General features: G+C 47.8%; 2 protein-coding genes across 2 annotated transcripts; both read left to right on the top strand.

The window, feature by feature from the left end:
- Positions 1 to 269: 269 nt before the first annotated feature.
- LOC134143757 (olfactory receptor 5B21-like) lies at positions 270 to 1,247 on the top strand. The gene has a single exon (XM_062582044.1). It carries the CDS (start codon positions 270 to 272, stop codon positions 1,245 to 1,247), a length of 978 nt encoding a protein of 325 aa, XP_062438028.1.
- Positions 1,248 to 12,216: 10,969 nt separating this feature from the next.
- LOC134143758 (olfactory receptor 6B1-like) lies at positions 12,217 to 13,173 on the top strand. The gene has a single exon (XM_062582045.1). The coding sequence runs from the start codon at positions 12,217 to 12,219 to the stop codon at positions 13,171 to 13,173; it is 957 nt and encodes a 318-aa protein (XP_062438029.1).
- The last annotated feature ends 2,284 nt before the right edge of the window (positions 13,174 to 15,457 follow it).

The following is a 15,457-nucleotide window of genomic DNA, read 5'->3' on the forward strand; positions in this document are numbered from 1 at the left end:
AATGTGTCCTAGGCAATGTGCTCTAAGTGACTCTGCTTGAGCAGGTGGGTTAGACCAGATAGCATGCAGAGGTCCCTTCCAAACTCAACTGTTCTGTCTTTGAGTTTTTTGTGGTTTTTTGTTTGTTTTTTCCTTCATGCAAGATTATATGGCTATTCTTCTGTCAAAAATATTCTTCCTTCATCTTAAATCAAATACAAACAGACATTCTTCTTTTTTCAGGCCTATTTCTTGAAAGCAGGAAAAAGAAAGATAGATGTATGATGGCAATGGAGAAAGATCAATGGGAGAATGGGACATCATCATGGGAGTTCCTCCTGCTGGGAATGTGGAATATTCCCTCACTCCAGACACCACTCTTCCTCCTCTTGCTCATGGTCTACTTGGTGTCCGTGGTTGGGAATATCCTCACTGTTGCACTGGTGGTTGCAGACTGGCACCTGCACACTCCCATGTACTTCTTTCTGGGCAATCTCTCCTACCTGGAGACCTGCTACAGCTCCACCATCTTGCCTCGGCTGCTGGACAGCTTCCTGACTGGGGACAGGACCATCTCTGTTCAAAGCTCTATTGTACAATTCTATTTCTTTGGTTCTTTTGCAGCTAGCGAATGTTACCTGCTGGCCATAATGTCCTACAATCGATACTTGGCCATATGCCAGCCCTTGCTCTATGCAAGCATCATGACCTGGAAGGTCTGTCTCCAGATGGTGGCTGCATCTTGGTTAATGGGTTTCCTTATCTCTACAGCAATCACTCCTTTCTTATCCCAGTTGAAGTTTTGTGGCTCCAAGGCCATTGACCACTTCTTTTGTGATCTTGCCCCATTGCTGGAACTTGCCTGCAGTGACACTAGGAAAGTCACTCTCATTGCTTTCGTATTCAGCTTCTTGGATATAATCTTCCCCTTCTTGTCCACCCTGGCTTCCTACGCATGCATCATAGCTGTCATTCGGAGGATCCCATCCAGTGTGGGCAGGCAAAAGGCCTTTTCCACCTGCTCCTCACACCTCACTGTTGTCTCTGTTTTCTACAGTACCCTCATCATTGTCTACACACTGCCCAGAACCCCCCAGCTGAGGCAGCTCAACAAAGTGTTCTCCTTTTTCTACACTGTCCTCACACCCCTTGTCAATCCCCTCATTTACAGTCTGAAGAACCGGGAGGTCAGGGAAGCCATGAGAAGAGTGCTCAGAAAAGCTTTGGCCATCTCCAGAGCTCAGAACATTGCTGTGCCAGGGTCTTAAGACCATGTGTGGTGCATATGTAAACTACCAAGGAGACAATGGGGGAAGATGTTTGCTTGGTGCCAGGAATTGCTCAAGGAGTATGTGAAGCTAAAACAGAAAGGGATGGAAGAGTCCATTAGCAAATATATATATATTAGCATATACATACATACATATATATATATATATATATATATATATTTCTCTAAGTCATCTAATAAAGACTGATGAAAAAAAGTGTCTATATGTGTGCTTATAGGTGGTCAAGATGACGAGTCCAATCCGACATATAGAGATATGACTCTCTAATAAGCTCAGATAGTGCAACTCTTGCCATGCCCAGCAATTTCAGATCTCTGTTAATATCCCTGTTTACTGCCTCTTATTTCCCAGCCACTGAACTTCCTTTCTCATCTCTGCTAGAGCAAAAGGTCTCTTCTCCTTCCTTCGGATAAAATTAACTGTCTCAGTGCTGAGGTGTTGCAAACTATCTCAATATCAATGGCTATGCTGTCCTCTGTCAATCTGCTCTAGTGTTTTAAATCACTCCTTTGAAGAGGGAAACTGTGTTGGAGCTCTGCCAAGAGTTTGCCACTTAACTAAGGCAGTCTCCTGGTTTGCCTCCTTGTCTTCCCGAGTACTGACATGCACTGTTGTCTTTGAAGATGCTGACCTTGAAGGCCTGCCAGCTTTCCTGAGCTCCTCAGCCCTTCAAAGCTGCTTCCCATGGCATCCCACCTAGAATTACCTTCCATAAACACAGGTCTTGTCATCTCCAGTCCTGGGTCTGGACACTGCTTTTCCTCTTCAGTCCTTCACTCCTCATCGGATTTGAAACTCCACTATTTCACACTGACTGCAGCTACAGCTACCACTGATTATCACTTCCCCAGACAGTTCTTCCTTACTAGTGATAGTAGAACCCACTGGGCCTCACCTCTGGTTGGCTCATCCAGTACCTCTGTCAAGAAGATATCTCTGAGACCCTCCAGAAATCTCCTTGTCTGCTTGGGCCCTGCAGGGCTACACTTCTTGAAGATGTCAAGGAGGTTCAGGTCCCCAACAAGAACGAGGGTCTGTCATCCAGAGACTTCCTCAGAATTTCTGAAGAAGGCCTCATCTGCTTCCCCACCACGATTATGTGGTCTGTAACAGTCTCCTGCCACCAGGTCCCATGACAGGCTTCTCCTTCAATCTTTGCCTTCAAGCTCTCAAACAGCCTCTCATTCATTCCATAGAAGAGCTTCTTGCATGGAAGCTGCTTCTTCACAGAATCACCGAATCACAGAAAGGTTGAGGTTGGAAGGGTCCTCTGGAGATCATATAGTCCAGCTTCCTTGGTCAAGAAGAGTCACCTAAAGCACATTGCACAGGTTTGCATCCAGGCAAGTTTTGAATATCTCCCAAGATGGAGACTCCACAATCTCTCTGGGCAACCTGTTCCAGTGTCCTGTCACCCTCACAGTGAATTTTTCCTCATGTTCAGATGGAATTTCCTGTGTTTCAGTTTATGCTCATTGCCTCTTGTCCTGTCACAAGGCACCACTGAACAGAGTCTCGTCCCATCCTCTTGACACCCTCTTTTCAGGTATTTGTAGATATTGATAAGACCCCCCCTCAGTCTTCTCTCCTCCAGGCTAAACAGGCTCAACTGTCTCAGCCTTTCCTTTCTTTCCTCACAGGGGATATGCTCCAGGCCCCTTATTGTCTTTGTAGCCCTACGCTGGACACTCTCCGTAGCTCCATGTCTCGTACTGGGGAGCCCAGAATTAGACACAGTACTCCAGATGAGGCTTCACCTGGGATGAGTAGAGGAGGAAGAGAACTTCCCTTGACCTGCTGACATCGCTCTAATGCACCCTAGGATACCATTGATCTTCTTGGCTACAAGGGCACTTTACTGGCTCATGGTTAACTTGTCCACCAGCACTCTGAAAGTTCTTCTCTGCAGAGCTGCTTTCTAGCAGGTCAACCCTCTATCTGTACTGGTGCATGGGTTTATTACTCCCTAGGTGCAGGACCCTGCAGTTGCCCTTTTTGAATTTCATGAGGCTCTTCTCCATCCAACTCTCCAGCCTGTCCGTGTCTCTTAACTGCTCCCTGCCAGGAGTGCGGTGGACTTCTAGCTAAGCAAATGGGAGTATTCTCTTTCTCCTGAGTTGAATTGCTTGTTGGGCACTACAGACTGTGCTGAGCCTATCTGGGGTGAGTCAGGAGGAATGCCATTTCCTAAACAGAGGGTGCAGCCCTTTTGGTATGAAAGGCTGCCTCTAGCTGCCACTCTCAAAGGGTATTTTTTTTTTTCATATAGTTCCAATGCAGTATCTGCCAATGCTGAGAAAGTGCTTTGGACCTCTCTGGTCTCTTTGAATGGCCCTAGACATTTGGCAAATGATTCTCCTCTTCATGACAAATCAGAAAACCTCTGTGTAGACCCCTGATTTGAGGAGAACCCTATTCACCAATCTTTTGGAAACATTTTTTTTTCTTTCCAGAATCACATTCCTCTGTCTATACCTAAAACTAGATACTTCTCCATCTGACTTGTGGCTCCCTGGACAATTGTTGTCAAGGAGTCACATCTGTGGAGCTTTGGGAAAGTCTCTGCTGGACTGTTTGGCCCTGTCCACTCCAGGCACCTTTCGTGCTAGGTGATGGTTAGCTCAGATGTGACATCTACCCTGTGCATGGAGATGCCTAGGGGAAATGAATCCCCCCCTGTGCGTTGCTGCACCCTAAACCTCTGCAGTCAAGAAGAGAGCAGGGGGAACATGATTTCTCCCTTCCTTCTCTAAAATGGCTGGGGCTCACACTAGTAAGAGAAAATACCACCTCCTTTTAGACCTGCAATATGGACTTCTTGGAAACCATAAAGTCTTCTTCAGCCACCATGAAGAAATCTCAGTGGGGATGAGAAGCAAATACCATCTGCTATATTTACTTGTTCTTTTTTCCATTGGCCCCAAAAAATGTAAATAAAAATAAAATGTAGGATAAACAACTCCTACATATTTTTTTCTACAACCAGGCAATTTCCCAAGGTTAATTTTAGACCAAGCTCAGTTGTCATTTTCTGTGGAAAGATAAATTTTCTTTAATATATGTCTAGTGAATCATTTTATTTTACACACTCTCTTTTCCTTTGTATAAAAAAGGAAATGATGCTATATAGACATTAACAGCATACATATACCAGTGCTTATAATTAGTAATGCCAGACATTTTTTTGCCACAAATATATATATATATGCTAATCTTGCTAAAACTACTGATACTTCTATAAGAACATTTTCCATTTGTGGAAAGAAGATTATATCCTCTCTTTTTCTTCCTACAAACTACAAATGTTATTGTCTGCATGATGTAAACTTGCATTCCTAAAATTTTAGCTAGCCAATAAATCATCTAGCTAAGTCTTCTGCTGCCTACCTCTCCACTGGTACCATAATTTGTCCACCTGCCTGGCTGTCTCTCTGTCTATCTATTTTGCAAGGATTTTGATTCTTCTCTCTGATATTTATCCTGCCTCATCTTTGTGTAATTGGTGGCCAGATTTCCAGTCCAGAGCCTTGTCACTAGTTCCTGTCTGTAATCATCTCTATGCCCACCCTCCTGTGGTCACCTCTATCTTGCTGCCTGTGTCTCCTGATCCCATGCCCATCTCTGTCAATTAGGACTGGATCTGTTGCATGGCCACATTTTACAGTCATTTCAGGAATGAGCATATAAAGCATTACTAAGATACTGAATGACTTGTTGCATGCTGTGACTTTTGGAAACTCCACAGAATTGTTTGCCCTGACTGTATGTGCAGGTGATTGTGATTGCACAGGGGAGGTGTCAGAGGGAATTGGAGCTGACCTGGGAGCTGCAATGCTGCATCCTGTTGTCCTCTGGCAGGGGCTGGGGAGAGGGAAGGTTTCACCAGAAACAGCTGAGCCTGAGGGGACTCATCAGAGAAAGAGCCAGCAGCAGGCTGCCCACAGGGACCTTGGCCTCAAGGGTCCTCCTGCTGCTACGTGTTGGGGAGTCTCAGGTCCCCAGAGGACGTAGACATTTATCAAGTTCATTTGAAATACATGCGTTCAACACTGGCTAGGTTTTCAGACAAGGAAAAGAACAGAAGCTGTTTCATCATGGGCTCATTACCATCATCACACTTAGCAAAACCCTTCCTAGACAATGACCTCTCCTAGTAGACACCCTGCAGAGAGGAAGAGGCAAGAATCATCTCATTATCGCTGCTGCATGCTAACGAGCTCCTGGGGGACAGTTACCAAGTGTGGAAGGCCACGACAGGAATGCAGTTTTGGGGAGGTCTAATAGGGCCTCCTGAGGGCTGTTAGTGATGAAGCTGTTTTGGGAAATCAAAGTGTGCTTCCCTGGGGGCTGAGTAGAGCAGAAAGTCAGAGGCAGCAATTTCCGGATGACAAAGGAAGGAGGCAGAGAGGTCTTTGTCACATGGCCCCTTGGATGGGCCCTACCAAGCCAAGGGACCAGATGCTAATCCCCAGCCTGCCAGAATGGTGATGCTTTTCATCATCCTCAGCCTCAGGTTCCTCCTGGTCACCATGCGACATCTAAAATGCCTGCAATGTCCTTACCCCAATCCTAGGACTGCCCCCCGTCATCTGTCCCCCAGACTGCCTCCCTTCCCCTGACATCTCTCAGCCTTATCCCTCATCTCCCAGGAGTCTGACCCCAAAGAGGTGGTCTCCAACACCTCCAAATGCCACTGCAGAGTGATTCCCCAAGCTACCAGTACCTACTGCTTGAGTGGTGCCATGCAGTCATGAATCATTGCCCACGTTTCCTCACACCTGCCCTTGTCACTTCCAATTCTCCACAAAGAACATTCTTTTTCTGCAAATCCATCTTCTGCTAGCTTCTGTCACTCCATGAAGGCTTCCAAAAATGAACTCATACTCTTCATCCATGGAAAGTAGTGATACCTGTGTAGCAGATAAAAAAAAAGAAAGCAACTGAGAAAAATCCTATTCTCAGTGCGTGTTGCACAAAATACCCTTTGCAGTTCTCCAAAAAAAAAAAAAAAAAAAAAAAAAAAAGACAAGAATTCTCTTCCGAAAACCAGGTGGCCTGAGGACAATGCCATCTATATATAAAAGTAAGGCAAGCAGTTTTATATTTTTTATCTTCAAATCTCATTTCCATTACTTCATCCTCAGACCCATGAAACTACCCAGAATAGAGCAGGGAGTTGTGCTACAGCATCTCTGGAGGTGAGCTTCTGTATATCCTTTCTTCTACCTCAAAAAAAGCATACAATAGCTCACTTCCATGCAGTGTGTGCATGGGGAATGCCCTGGCTCTGCAGAGATGCTGCTGTAGCCTTGCAGAAGAGATTCTGAGGTGATTCTCAAAGAAAACATTATCCAGACTTTATTAAAAGCATCACGAGTGCTGCTAAAGCAAGAGATGGATTGCTGCAGATACTTTGTGCCCTGATATTCAGTCTTAATTTTAGCTGCAATTGATGATGCCTTTGTGTAGGCGTTTGAGGTTTGGAGATTTTGGAATCTGAGTGAAAGAAAAAAAGCCAAGAGAAAGGTCACTATCCGTAGGGAGTGGTTCTGCTTGCTCTACCGCTAATGGCAAGCAGTAAAGGGCATGAGATGGGAAAGCAGCTTTGCCAAATAAGATCAAAGACGGAAAAACAAATGGATCACCATTCTCAGATCACAGGGCAACACACCTGACACCCATTCTGTGACAGCTGCAGTGTAGCTTGACCACCTTTGGACATAGCACAAGGAGACTGGCTTTCCTCCTTCCTAGGAGGACAGTGTGGACCAAGATGAATTGAGATTCCAAAGCTCCTCTTTGCATTCATTGGCTATATGGGAGCTCAGGGACCTTTCACATGGAGGCAACAACATGAGAGTCATGCATGCTTGTTTGGGAGATGTTGTGGCATTCATCTGACACAAGATCAGGACTTCATGGGAGGGCAGCAGGATTTCAGGGCTGGGGTGATGGAGATGTTGAGGAAAGAGGTGATGTGATGGCCTAATGGGCTCAGTTGTGGGAGAGGCTATGGGAGGTGGTTATGAAGGGCCCAGGGCAAGGGCAAATGTATTTTTATAGGGGAATCTATGCCATGCTCAGCATGGTAAGGGGTGGTTCCTGCTCTGGGTCAGAGTGCCTGACAGCACTGTGCACAAAGGGGCACCCAGGATCAGCACACCCTCTCGGGCCCCAGAGATATGTTCAAGGATTTCAGAAATGGTTGGAGCTGTTCTGCTTCCATACTCCTAGTCCTTGGACCCTGGGTCCTGTCTGTCAATGAAGATGAAAGCTTTGCTCCCAGTAAGGACCTGGAAGGGGCCTATATTTTACCACTGACCCTCCTCCTCTCAGTAAACTCACAATATGAGGTTGGTGGTGTCTGTTCAGGGCAATCTTCACTCCAGATCTCCCTGCTTGATCCATTTCTGGGAGATCTTCTGTTCTTGCCTCTGAGCTGAAAGGTTTCTGACCATTGAATTCATACTTGTCTTGTCTGCAAGGCAGGAGAAGAGAGGAGGCAGCAGCCCAATGAGCATGGCACAGGCACATTCCATCTTCATAGCTTGCAAGACAGAGACTGGACAAGGAGGCAGACCTTGGGCAAGAGGTTTAGTGGGGTGTGATGGTTGTGGATTGCTTTTCCAAAAGAGTTTTTTTTCTTTGTTTCAGGATGAAAGTGATCTGGCTATGGAATATGACATTCTTTAGGGGTGGGTACTATGTCAGATGATCCCAAAACCTTTGCCATGGAGGTTTACTGCACTGGTGGCAGCATGCAGGAGGTGGAAGCAAGGAGAACCTACAAAGGAGCAATTGAGAAACATAGCCTGAGCATGGAGGGATGGTGTCAGGAAAGCCAAAGCTCAGATTTGAGAGGGCATCCTTTGACACTTGAAGAGCTGAAGAATGAAAGAGTTGATCCATTGTTGAATGGAGTGGGTGACTTAATGAGAGTCGACTCACAGAAGGCTGAGGATTCCTGAAAAGATTCAAGGAGAAGTAGAACTACTAGGGGTGGATGAGGATTGCATCAGAGATTACTCATGAGAACTCAGCCTCTGAAAGCCATGGGACCTGACAAGCTGCATCTGAGTGTAGTGAAGGAAGGCACCAATGTCCTTGCAAGGACGGTCTCTGTCATTTTTGAGCGATCAGGGCAGGCATACACAATGACTGGCGGAAAGAAAATTTGAAGCTGTCTTCAGAACGAGCCGTTCTTGACATCATTAATTAATAGTCGAAGGAACAACAGGTGAGAGTTCACTTTACTGAGATTTCAGTGTCTCAGCAAATCATGGAGTGAGTCCTTGTGAAACACATTTATGAGCACTTGGAAAAGAATGCGGCTGGCAATAATCAGCATGAGTTTCCCAAGTTTAACTCTTGCCTCACCAACCTTGTTACCTTCCACAGCAGAACAACTGGATTAGTGGAAGAGGGAAGAGCAGTGGATGTCAATTACCTTGTCTTTAACAAGATTTTCTCAAGACATGATTTCTCAAGTCAGGATGTGATGGTCTACATGGGTGGACAACCAGAAGAACAACATTGATTGGGTGACTAGGCACACTGTAGACTGTTTGATGGGTCATACTCTATCTGGGGACTTTTAACAAGTGTAGTCCTTCAGTGGTCTGTCCTGGGATCTGTCCTGTTTTACATCTTTATCACAAACCTGGAGGATGTCTGCAGAAGAGAACAAACTGGGTGGGTAACACCCAATATGCTCAAAAACAAAGCAGACATCAAGAGGGACCTCAAATGTCTTGATAAACAGGTAGCATGAAAATGCATGAAATTCAACAAATGCCAAAGCCTGCCTCTGGGAATTAAAAATCCATTGCAACAGCAAAGGCTGGAGACAGATTACAGGGAGCAGCAATGGCCAGCTGCTCCAAGATGGATAGCCTGCTGGCAGTCAAGTGTGCTAACATAGTCAACAGGGCATAGACCTCACCAGCCAAGGCCCAGCCCCTCCATATCCAAGGAAGGTGAGCAGGGAAGACCTGGAAATGGTAGGCAGGTTCAAGCAAGACTAGATCATCAGGCAAGTTCTTGCTGACAAGGCAGGTCTGATGTCAAGCTGGGAACGCAAGTCACCAAATCAAGATCAGATCCAATGAGAGTGGTCGGGGTCAGACAAAGCCCTATAGCTGCAGGGCAGGTCCATAGAGATGAGGCATGTCCAAGGTCAAGCTGGAAAGTCAGGCTATGAGTCAGAGTCTGGATCAACAGGGCCCATGGCCAGGAACAGGCACACCTGTAACACAGCTGTGGAGAGGCACACCTGCAATGTAGCTCAAGGTGGGACTGAAGATTCAGGGCTGAGCTTAAATGAGCTCCTGGGCCTTTGAGAGGGGGTGTATGTGGAGGCCCCTAGTGAGTCCAGTCAGGGCTGTGAAGGCCTCTTATTGCCCGCAGGCTCTGTCAAAAGCCTGACCAGGAACAGTTCTGTAGAAAAGAGCCTGGGGATCCTGCTGCACAGCCAAGGCAACGTGAACTGGAAGTGTGCCCTGGCAGTGAGAAAGGCCAACAGCCTCCTGGGCTGTGTGCACAGGAGCATGGCCAGCAGATCAAGGGGAGTGATCACACCCCCTTACTCAGTGCTCATTAGACCACATTTAGAGTGCCACATCCAGAGCTGAATCCCAAATACAAGAAAGACAACAGCATACTGGAGCCAATTCAGTACACGGCCATTAGGATGCTCAGGAAGCTGCTGCACACAATTCTGTGTCCATGGAGCCAGCAGCTCCTGCCTTCCAGCCAGGGCAGAGGCCAAGGAGACTCCAACAGGACTGAGAGGAATCCTGCCCTGTAGCACCCACTGATGCAACAGCAGGAGCAAAGGAGGTCTCTGAGAACCAATGAGGTAAGAGAGAGGAACAGAAATCGGGAGAAAAGATCAGTAGCTCTGCTCCCTTGCACCCCTTTCATACCAAGCTCCTGTGCCTCAGGGAGAGGTTGGAGAGCCCTCTACCCTCAGGATACAAACCCTGCACCCAAGCGGGACACATCATGGAGTCAGGGAATGTCTCCATGGCTGGGACGAAGTGCTGGAGTCTCAGCCTCTTCCTCCCCACTGACCATTGTGGGGGACCACCTGAAGCCATCAGGGCTCTCTAAACCTGAGTGAGTCAGTGAACAGAGAGTTGGCTGCAGGCAGGTGAGGGGAATCCCATTCAAGAGATCTCTCCCGACTTTGTGTCAGGATTTTTTAAGGAGGCCTGCTGATTATGCAATCTCAGTTTCCTTTACAAAGAGGCAAGTCCCAGCATTTGAGTGTCCAGAGTTATGGGGAAAGCTGTATGCCAGAAGTGTTTACAAAGTTCCTAGCAGTTCAATGGGTTTCAGTCTCTTCTGAGGGCCAGTTATGCATTGCTCACTCTCTGCAGTTCCTGGGGAGCGATGAGCTGCAGCAGGAACCTTCAGAGACTCGTTAGTGCTATAAACCCCAGGACACTCTGGAGAACACAGGGCATTCAACTGCTGCTGGAAACTCCCTAGCAGAGCTGCTGGACGAAGACAGAAAGCACAGAGCAATGCCTGATCCCTGGGTCAGGGTTTGCAGAGAGCTCAGAGAGGAGAAGGACACATTAGAGAAGAGAGAGAGGATGACATCTCACACCTTGATCATCATTTCCCAGCACTATCAGCACAGAGGTCATCACCTCATCCTGAGGACTGCAGGTGAAGTGGTGAGGCTTTGCATGGTGGCATCTATGAGTGAGAAAGGGGATGGGCATATTCCTTCCTGGATGTCTTCTACTCTAGCTCCCTCTTCCCTCCACACATATCTTGTGATGCCCTTGTTAGCTGAACAGAGTCCTGGGGAGCTTGCTGATGGGTGCGGAGTTAGATGGGTTGCTGGCCCTGAGCCAGCCCAGAGCCCTGCCAAGGGGCACCACTACCTCACCTGGGAGATAAGATCCGGGCAGAGGCCTATGCTTCTCAGGCAGGGACTTTCCCTGGCTGTGCACACAGGCATATCCCAGGCAATCACCACAAACAGGAGGGGAATGAAGCTCTTTCCTGATCTCACCTATGCTCACCATGGAGACACCCACTCCTTCTCCTAGCAGTGCTGCTCGGGGAGCCCTGTGAGCACAGCTGGCAGTGCTGAGGTCTAGCTGCTGGACTATGCCATAAGGCAGCCCCAAAGCCCTCCAAAACCATTGCTGAGGGGGGAACCTATGCAAGGTGAATGATCTTCCTTGTTCCCTATCCTTCTGCTCTTCTGAAAACCTCTCTTCCTTGTACTGGCCAATCAGCCTAGGTGTCCATCTTCCCTCATATCGAGCTCACTTTTCTCTCTGAAGCCCATGTGGAAGCTCTCCAAGAGCCCTCTCAGGCTGTTCTACTGCATGGTGGCATGGACATCAACTGCTCACACCGTCAAAGGAAGCACATGGCCCATTCCTTCCAAAACAAGTGTTCTAGACAGCAGAGATAAGCCACTTGGCTAATTCTCCTCTTTGGAGGAGAAAGGCATCTGACATGATGTGCTCACATAAAGGGATTTTCTTGCCTGGTGAGGACAGGGCTTGCTATCTGGAATAACTTCAGGTGCAGGAGAGACACTGTCACAATGTCAGGGAATGCTTTCTCTCCTATACTGATCATAGAACTACAGAATCACTGATTCTGTGATTCTCTCCTATACCTCTGCCCCAAGAAGGAAATGAGCACTTCTGTGGGGCAGCTCACCTCTCTGGTTCTCCTAGGAAGCCCTTCCCTTTGGATGTATGGTTTAACTTTCTGCAAAAATAAACTAGTTCTCTCATTTCACTAGTCATGGAGGTTATTAAGGGAATACAAATGCAGTCAGAGAAGTGTCAGAGTCATGTTTGTTCTGATAGAAACTTTCTTCATGATTACTCTGTAGAAGAAATGAATAAATAAAGCTCTTTCTCATAGGTATCCTTGCTGGCAAAGAGGAGTGAGGGAGCTGAGGTGCTACATGGAGAAAGGGGAATGGGAGAATTGCACATCGTCCGCGGAGTTTGTCCTGCTTGGAATGAGGAATGTCCCCTCACTCCAGACACCACTCTTCCTCCTCTTGCTCATGGTCTATTTGATAACGGTGGCTGGGAACATCCTCATTGTTGTGTTGGTGGTGGCAGACTGGCACCTGCACACACCCATGTACTTCCTCCTGGGCAATCTCTCCTCCTTGGAGATCTCCTACAGCTCCACCATCCTGCCCCAGCTGCTGGTCAGCTTCCTGACTGGGGACAGGACCATATCTGCTAGGGGCTGCATTGCACAATTCTATTTTTTTGCCTCTTTTGTGGTTACCGAGTGTTTCCTACTGGCAGTCATGTCCTACGATCGGTACTTGGCCATATGCCAGCCCCTGCTCTATGCAAGCCTCATGACGCAGAAGTTCTCACTGCAGCTGGCAGCAGCATCTTGGCTGGTGGGATTGCTAATCTCCACAGTAGTTATTTCTTTCATATCTGAGTTGAAGTTCTGTGGCCCCAAGGTCATTGACCACTTCTTTTGTGATTTTAAACCATTGCTGGAGCTCACCTGCAGTGACACCAGTGTGGTTGTAATTGTAACTTTCTTCCTATCTTTTTTGGATTTAGTCTTCCCCTTCCTGTTCACAGTGGCCTCCTACATGTGCATCATAGCTACCATCCTGAGGATCCCATCCAGCGTGGGCAGGCAGAAGGCCTTCTCTACCTGCTCCTCTCACCTCACTGTCGTCACTGTTTTCTATGGCACCCTCATCATTGTCTACATGCTGCCCAGAACCCCCAGACTCAGACAGCTCAACAAAGTCTTCTCCTTTTCCTACACTGTCCTCACGCCCCTGGTCAATCCCCTCATTTACAGCCTGCACAACAGGGAGGTCAGGGAGACCCTGAGGAAAGCAGTGAGGAAAGCTCTGGTCTGCACCCAGAGCTCATAGCAGTTGTGTGCTACTGCACACAAAACATTGATGGTTCTGCAAGGTAGTAAACTCAGTACAGGTGATATTATGCTGCAGAACAGTTATCCCTTCAGAAGAACATGGCACAGAGAATATTTTTTAGAAAGCAGAAGGGAAGAGAGTACGGATTTATTTCAGCATTTAAATGCATGGTTCAGAAGAGAATGGAAATAAATTCCCTTTCTTGGTGCCTCCTTTCTAGACAATAAAGTGTGTTACTGTATGTGGGAAATGTTGCAATGATGTGGTCATTTTCTTTTCCTGTGATGACAGGGGATTCATCTGGGGTGCGATCTGAGACAACAGGGAGGGAGATCAGGAGTAGCAGTACTTTCCTGACTGTGGATTCCTCAGATGGGAGCCATCTCCCTCTGCTGTGAACATTTCCAGGGTAGAGGTCAGTGCCTCAGCACACAGCACTTGCTACTCTAATGTCCAGTGGAAATCACAGAATCATAGAATCAGTAAGGTTGGACGGGACCTCTGGAGATCATCTAGTCCAACCTCCCCACTCAGCAGGGTCATCTACAGCATGTTAGACAGGATTGCATCCAGGCGGGCCTTGAAGATCTCCAGAGAAGGAAAGTCCACAACCTCTCTGGGCAATCTGTTCCAGTGCTCTGTCACTCTCACAGTGAAGAAATTCCCCCTCATGGTCAGGCCAAACTTCCTGTGCTTCAGTTTCTGCCCATTGCCTCTTGTCCTGTCACACGGGACAACTGAAAAGAGTTTGTCCTTGTCCCCTTGACACTCTCCTTTCAGGTACTTATACACATTGATAAGATCCCCCCTCAGTCTTCTCCTCTCCAGGCTAAAGAGGCCCAGCTCTCGCAGCCGTTCCTCACAGGGCAGATGCTCTAGCCCTCTGACCATCCTTGTAGCCCTATGCTGGACTCTCTCCAGTAGCTCCATGTCTCTCTTGTACTGGGGAGCCCAGAACTGGACACAGTACTCAAGATGAGGATCACCTTCCTCAACCTGTGGGCAACAGTCTTCCTAATGCACCCCAGGATACCATTGGCCTTCTTGGCCACAAGGGCATATTGCTGGCTCATGGTCAACTTGTCATTCACCAGCACATACTGGTAGTGTTGCTTAAACACATGCTAGTGTCTCCTGACATTTGTGACAGCCTTGAGCCTCCCAGACATCAGGAAGTTCCTAGCAGATAGTGAGGAGAAATAGGGAAGGGACCTGCTGGGACTGGTGCTGTAAATGGATGCTGTAGGTAAACCTCAGGGCATCAGAAAGGATCCTCAATACAGGCATGGGCAAGAGCACTCATGCCTCTAGGTAGGGACTTCAGTGCCAGGCTGTCTGTGATTCAGCCCATCTTGAGTATGATGGGCACGTGCACTAAGAGTGTTGCCAGCAGGTTGAGGGAGGTGATCCTGCCCCTCCACTCAGCCCTGATGAAGCCATATCTGGAGTACTGCGTCCAGTGCTAGGTTCCCCAATACAAGAGAGATATGGAGCTACTGGAGAGAGTCTAGTGAAGGACTACTAAGATGATGAAGGGCCTGGAGTATCTCTTGTATGAGGAATGGCTGCGAGAGCTGGGCCTGTTCAGCTCAGAGAAGACTGAGGGGGGATCTGATCAGTGTGTAAGTATCTGAAGAGAGAGTGTAGAGAGGATGGGGTCAGAGTCTTTTCCATAGTGCCCAGCGATAGGCCGAGAGGTAATGGGCACAAACTGAAACACAGGAAGTTATGTCTGAACATAAGGAAAGATTTTTGTACTGTGAAGGTAAGAGAGCACTGCAAAAGATTGCCCAGCAAGCTTCCAGAATTTCCATCCTTAGAGACATTAAAAACCTGCCTGGATGTGACCCTGGGCAACATGCTGTAGGTGACTGTGTGAGCAGGAGGGTTGAACTAGATGATATCCAGAGACCCCTTTCAACCTCAACCATTCTGTGATTCTGTGACTCTGAGAGGGGAGGACAGAGGAGAGGCAGGTGAGAAAGAGGTGTAATGGAAGGTGTTGGGGCTGGGCTGTAGGTAGTGAGGTCACTTGCACTGCAGGACGCTGCTTGGTGAGGAGCAGCAGACTGGCATGGTGAGGTGCTCGAATGAAGGGTGAGGGGCTGCCCAGGAGAGCAGAGAGGTTGTGGGAAGGCCAAGGCAGAGGCAGGTGAAGATGCCTGAGGCTTGTCTGCCCCTCACACTAATCATCCCCTGCTGCTTGTCCATATGGGCACTAAAGGCACTGCCTGGGGAGACTTGCAGAGCCTCAAGAAGGTCCACCTGGCTCTGGGTGTGA

This window comes from Rhea pennata, chromosome 8 (assembly GCF_028389875.1).
Source record: "Rhea pennata isolate bPtePen1 chromosome 8, bPtePen1.pri, whole genome shotgun sequence".
Classification (NCBI taxonomy): domain Eukaryota; kingdom Metazoa; phylum Chordata; class Aves; order Rheiformes; family Rheidae; genus Rhea; species Rhea pennata.

Bases quoted from the DNA above. Each gene is read 5' to 3' on its own strand.
- LOC134143757 (XM_062582044.1), top strand. From the start codon at position 270: ATGGAGAAAGATCAATGGGAGAATGGGACATCATCATGGGAGTTCCTC.
- LOC134143758 (XM_062582045.1), top strand. From the start codon at position 12,217: ATGGAGAAAGGGGAATGGGAGAATTGCACATCGTCCGCGGAGTTTGTC.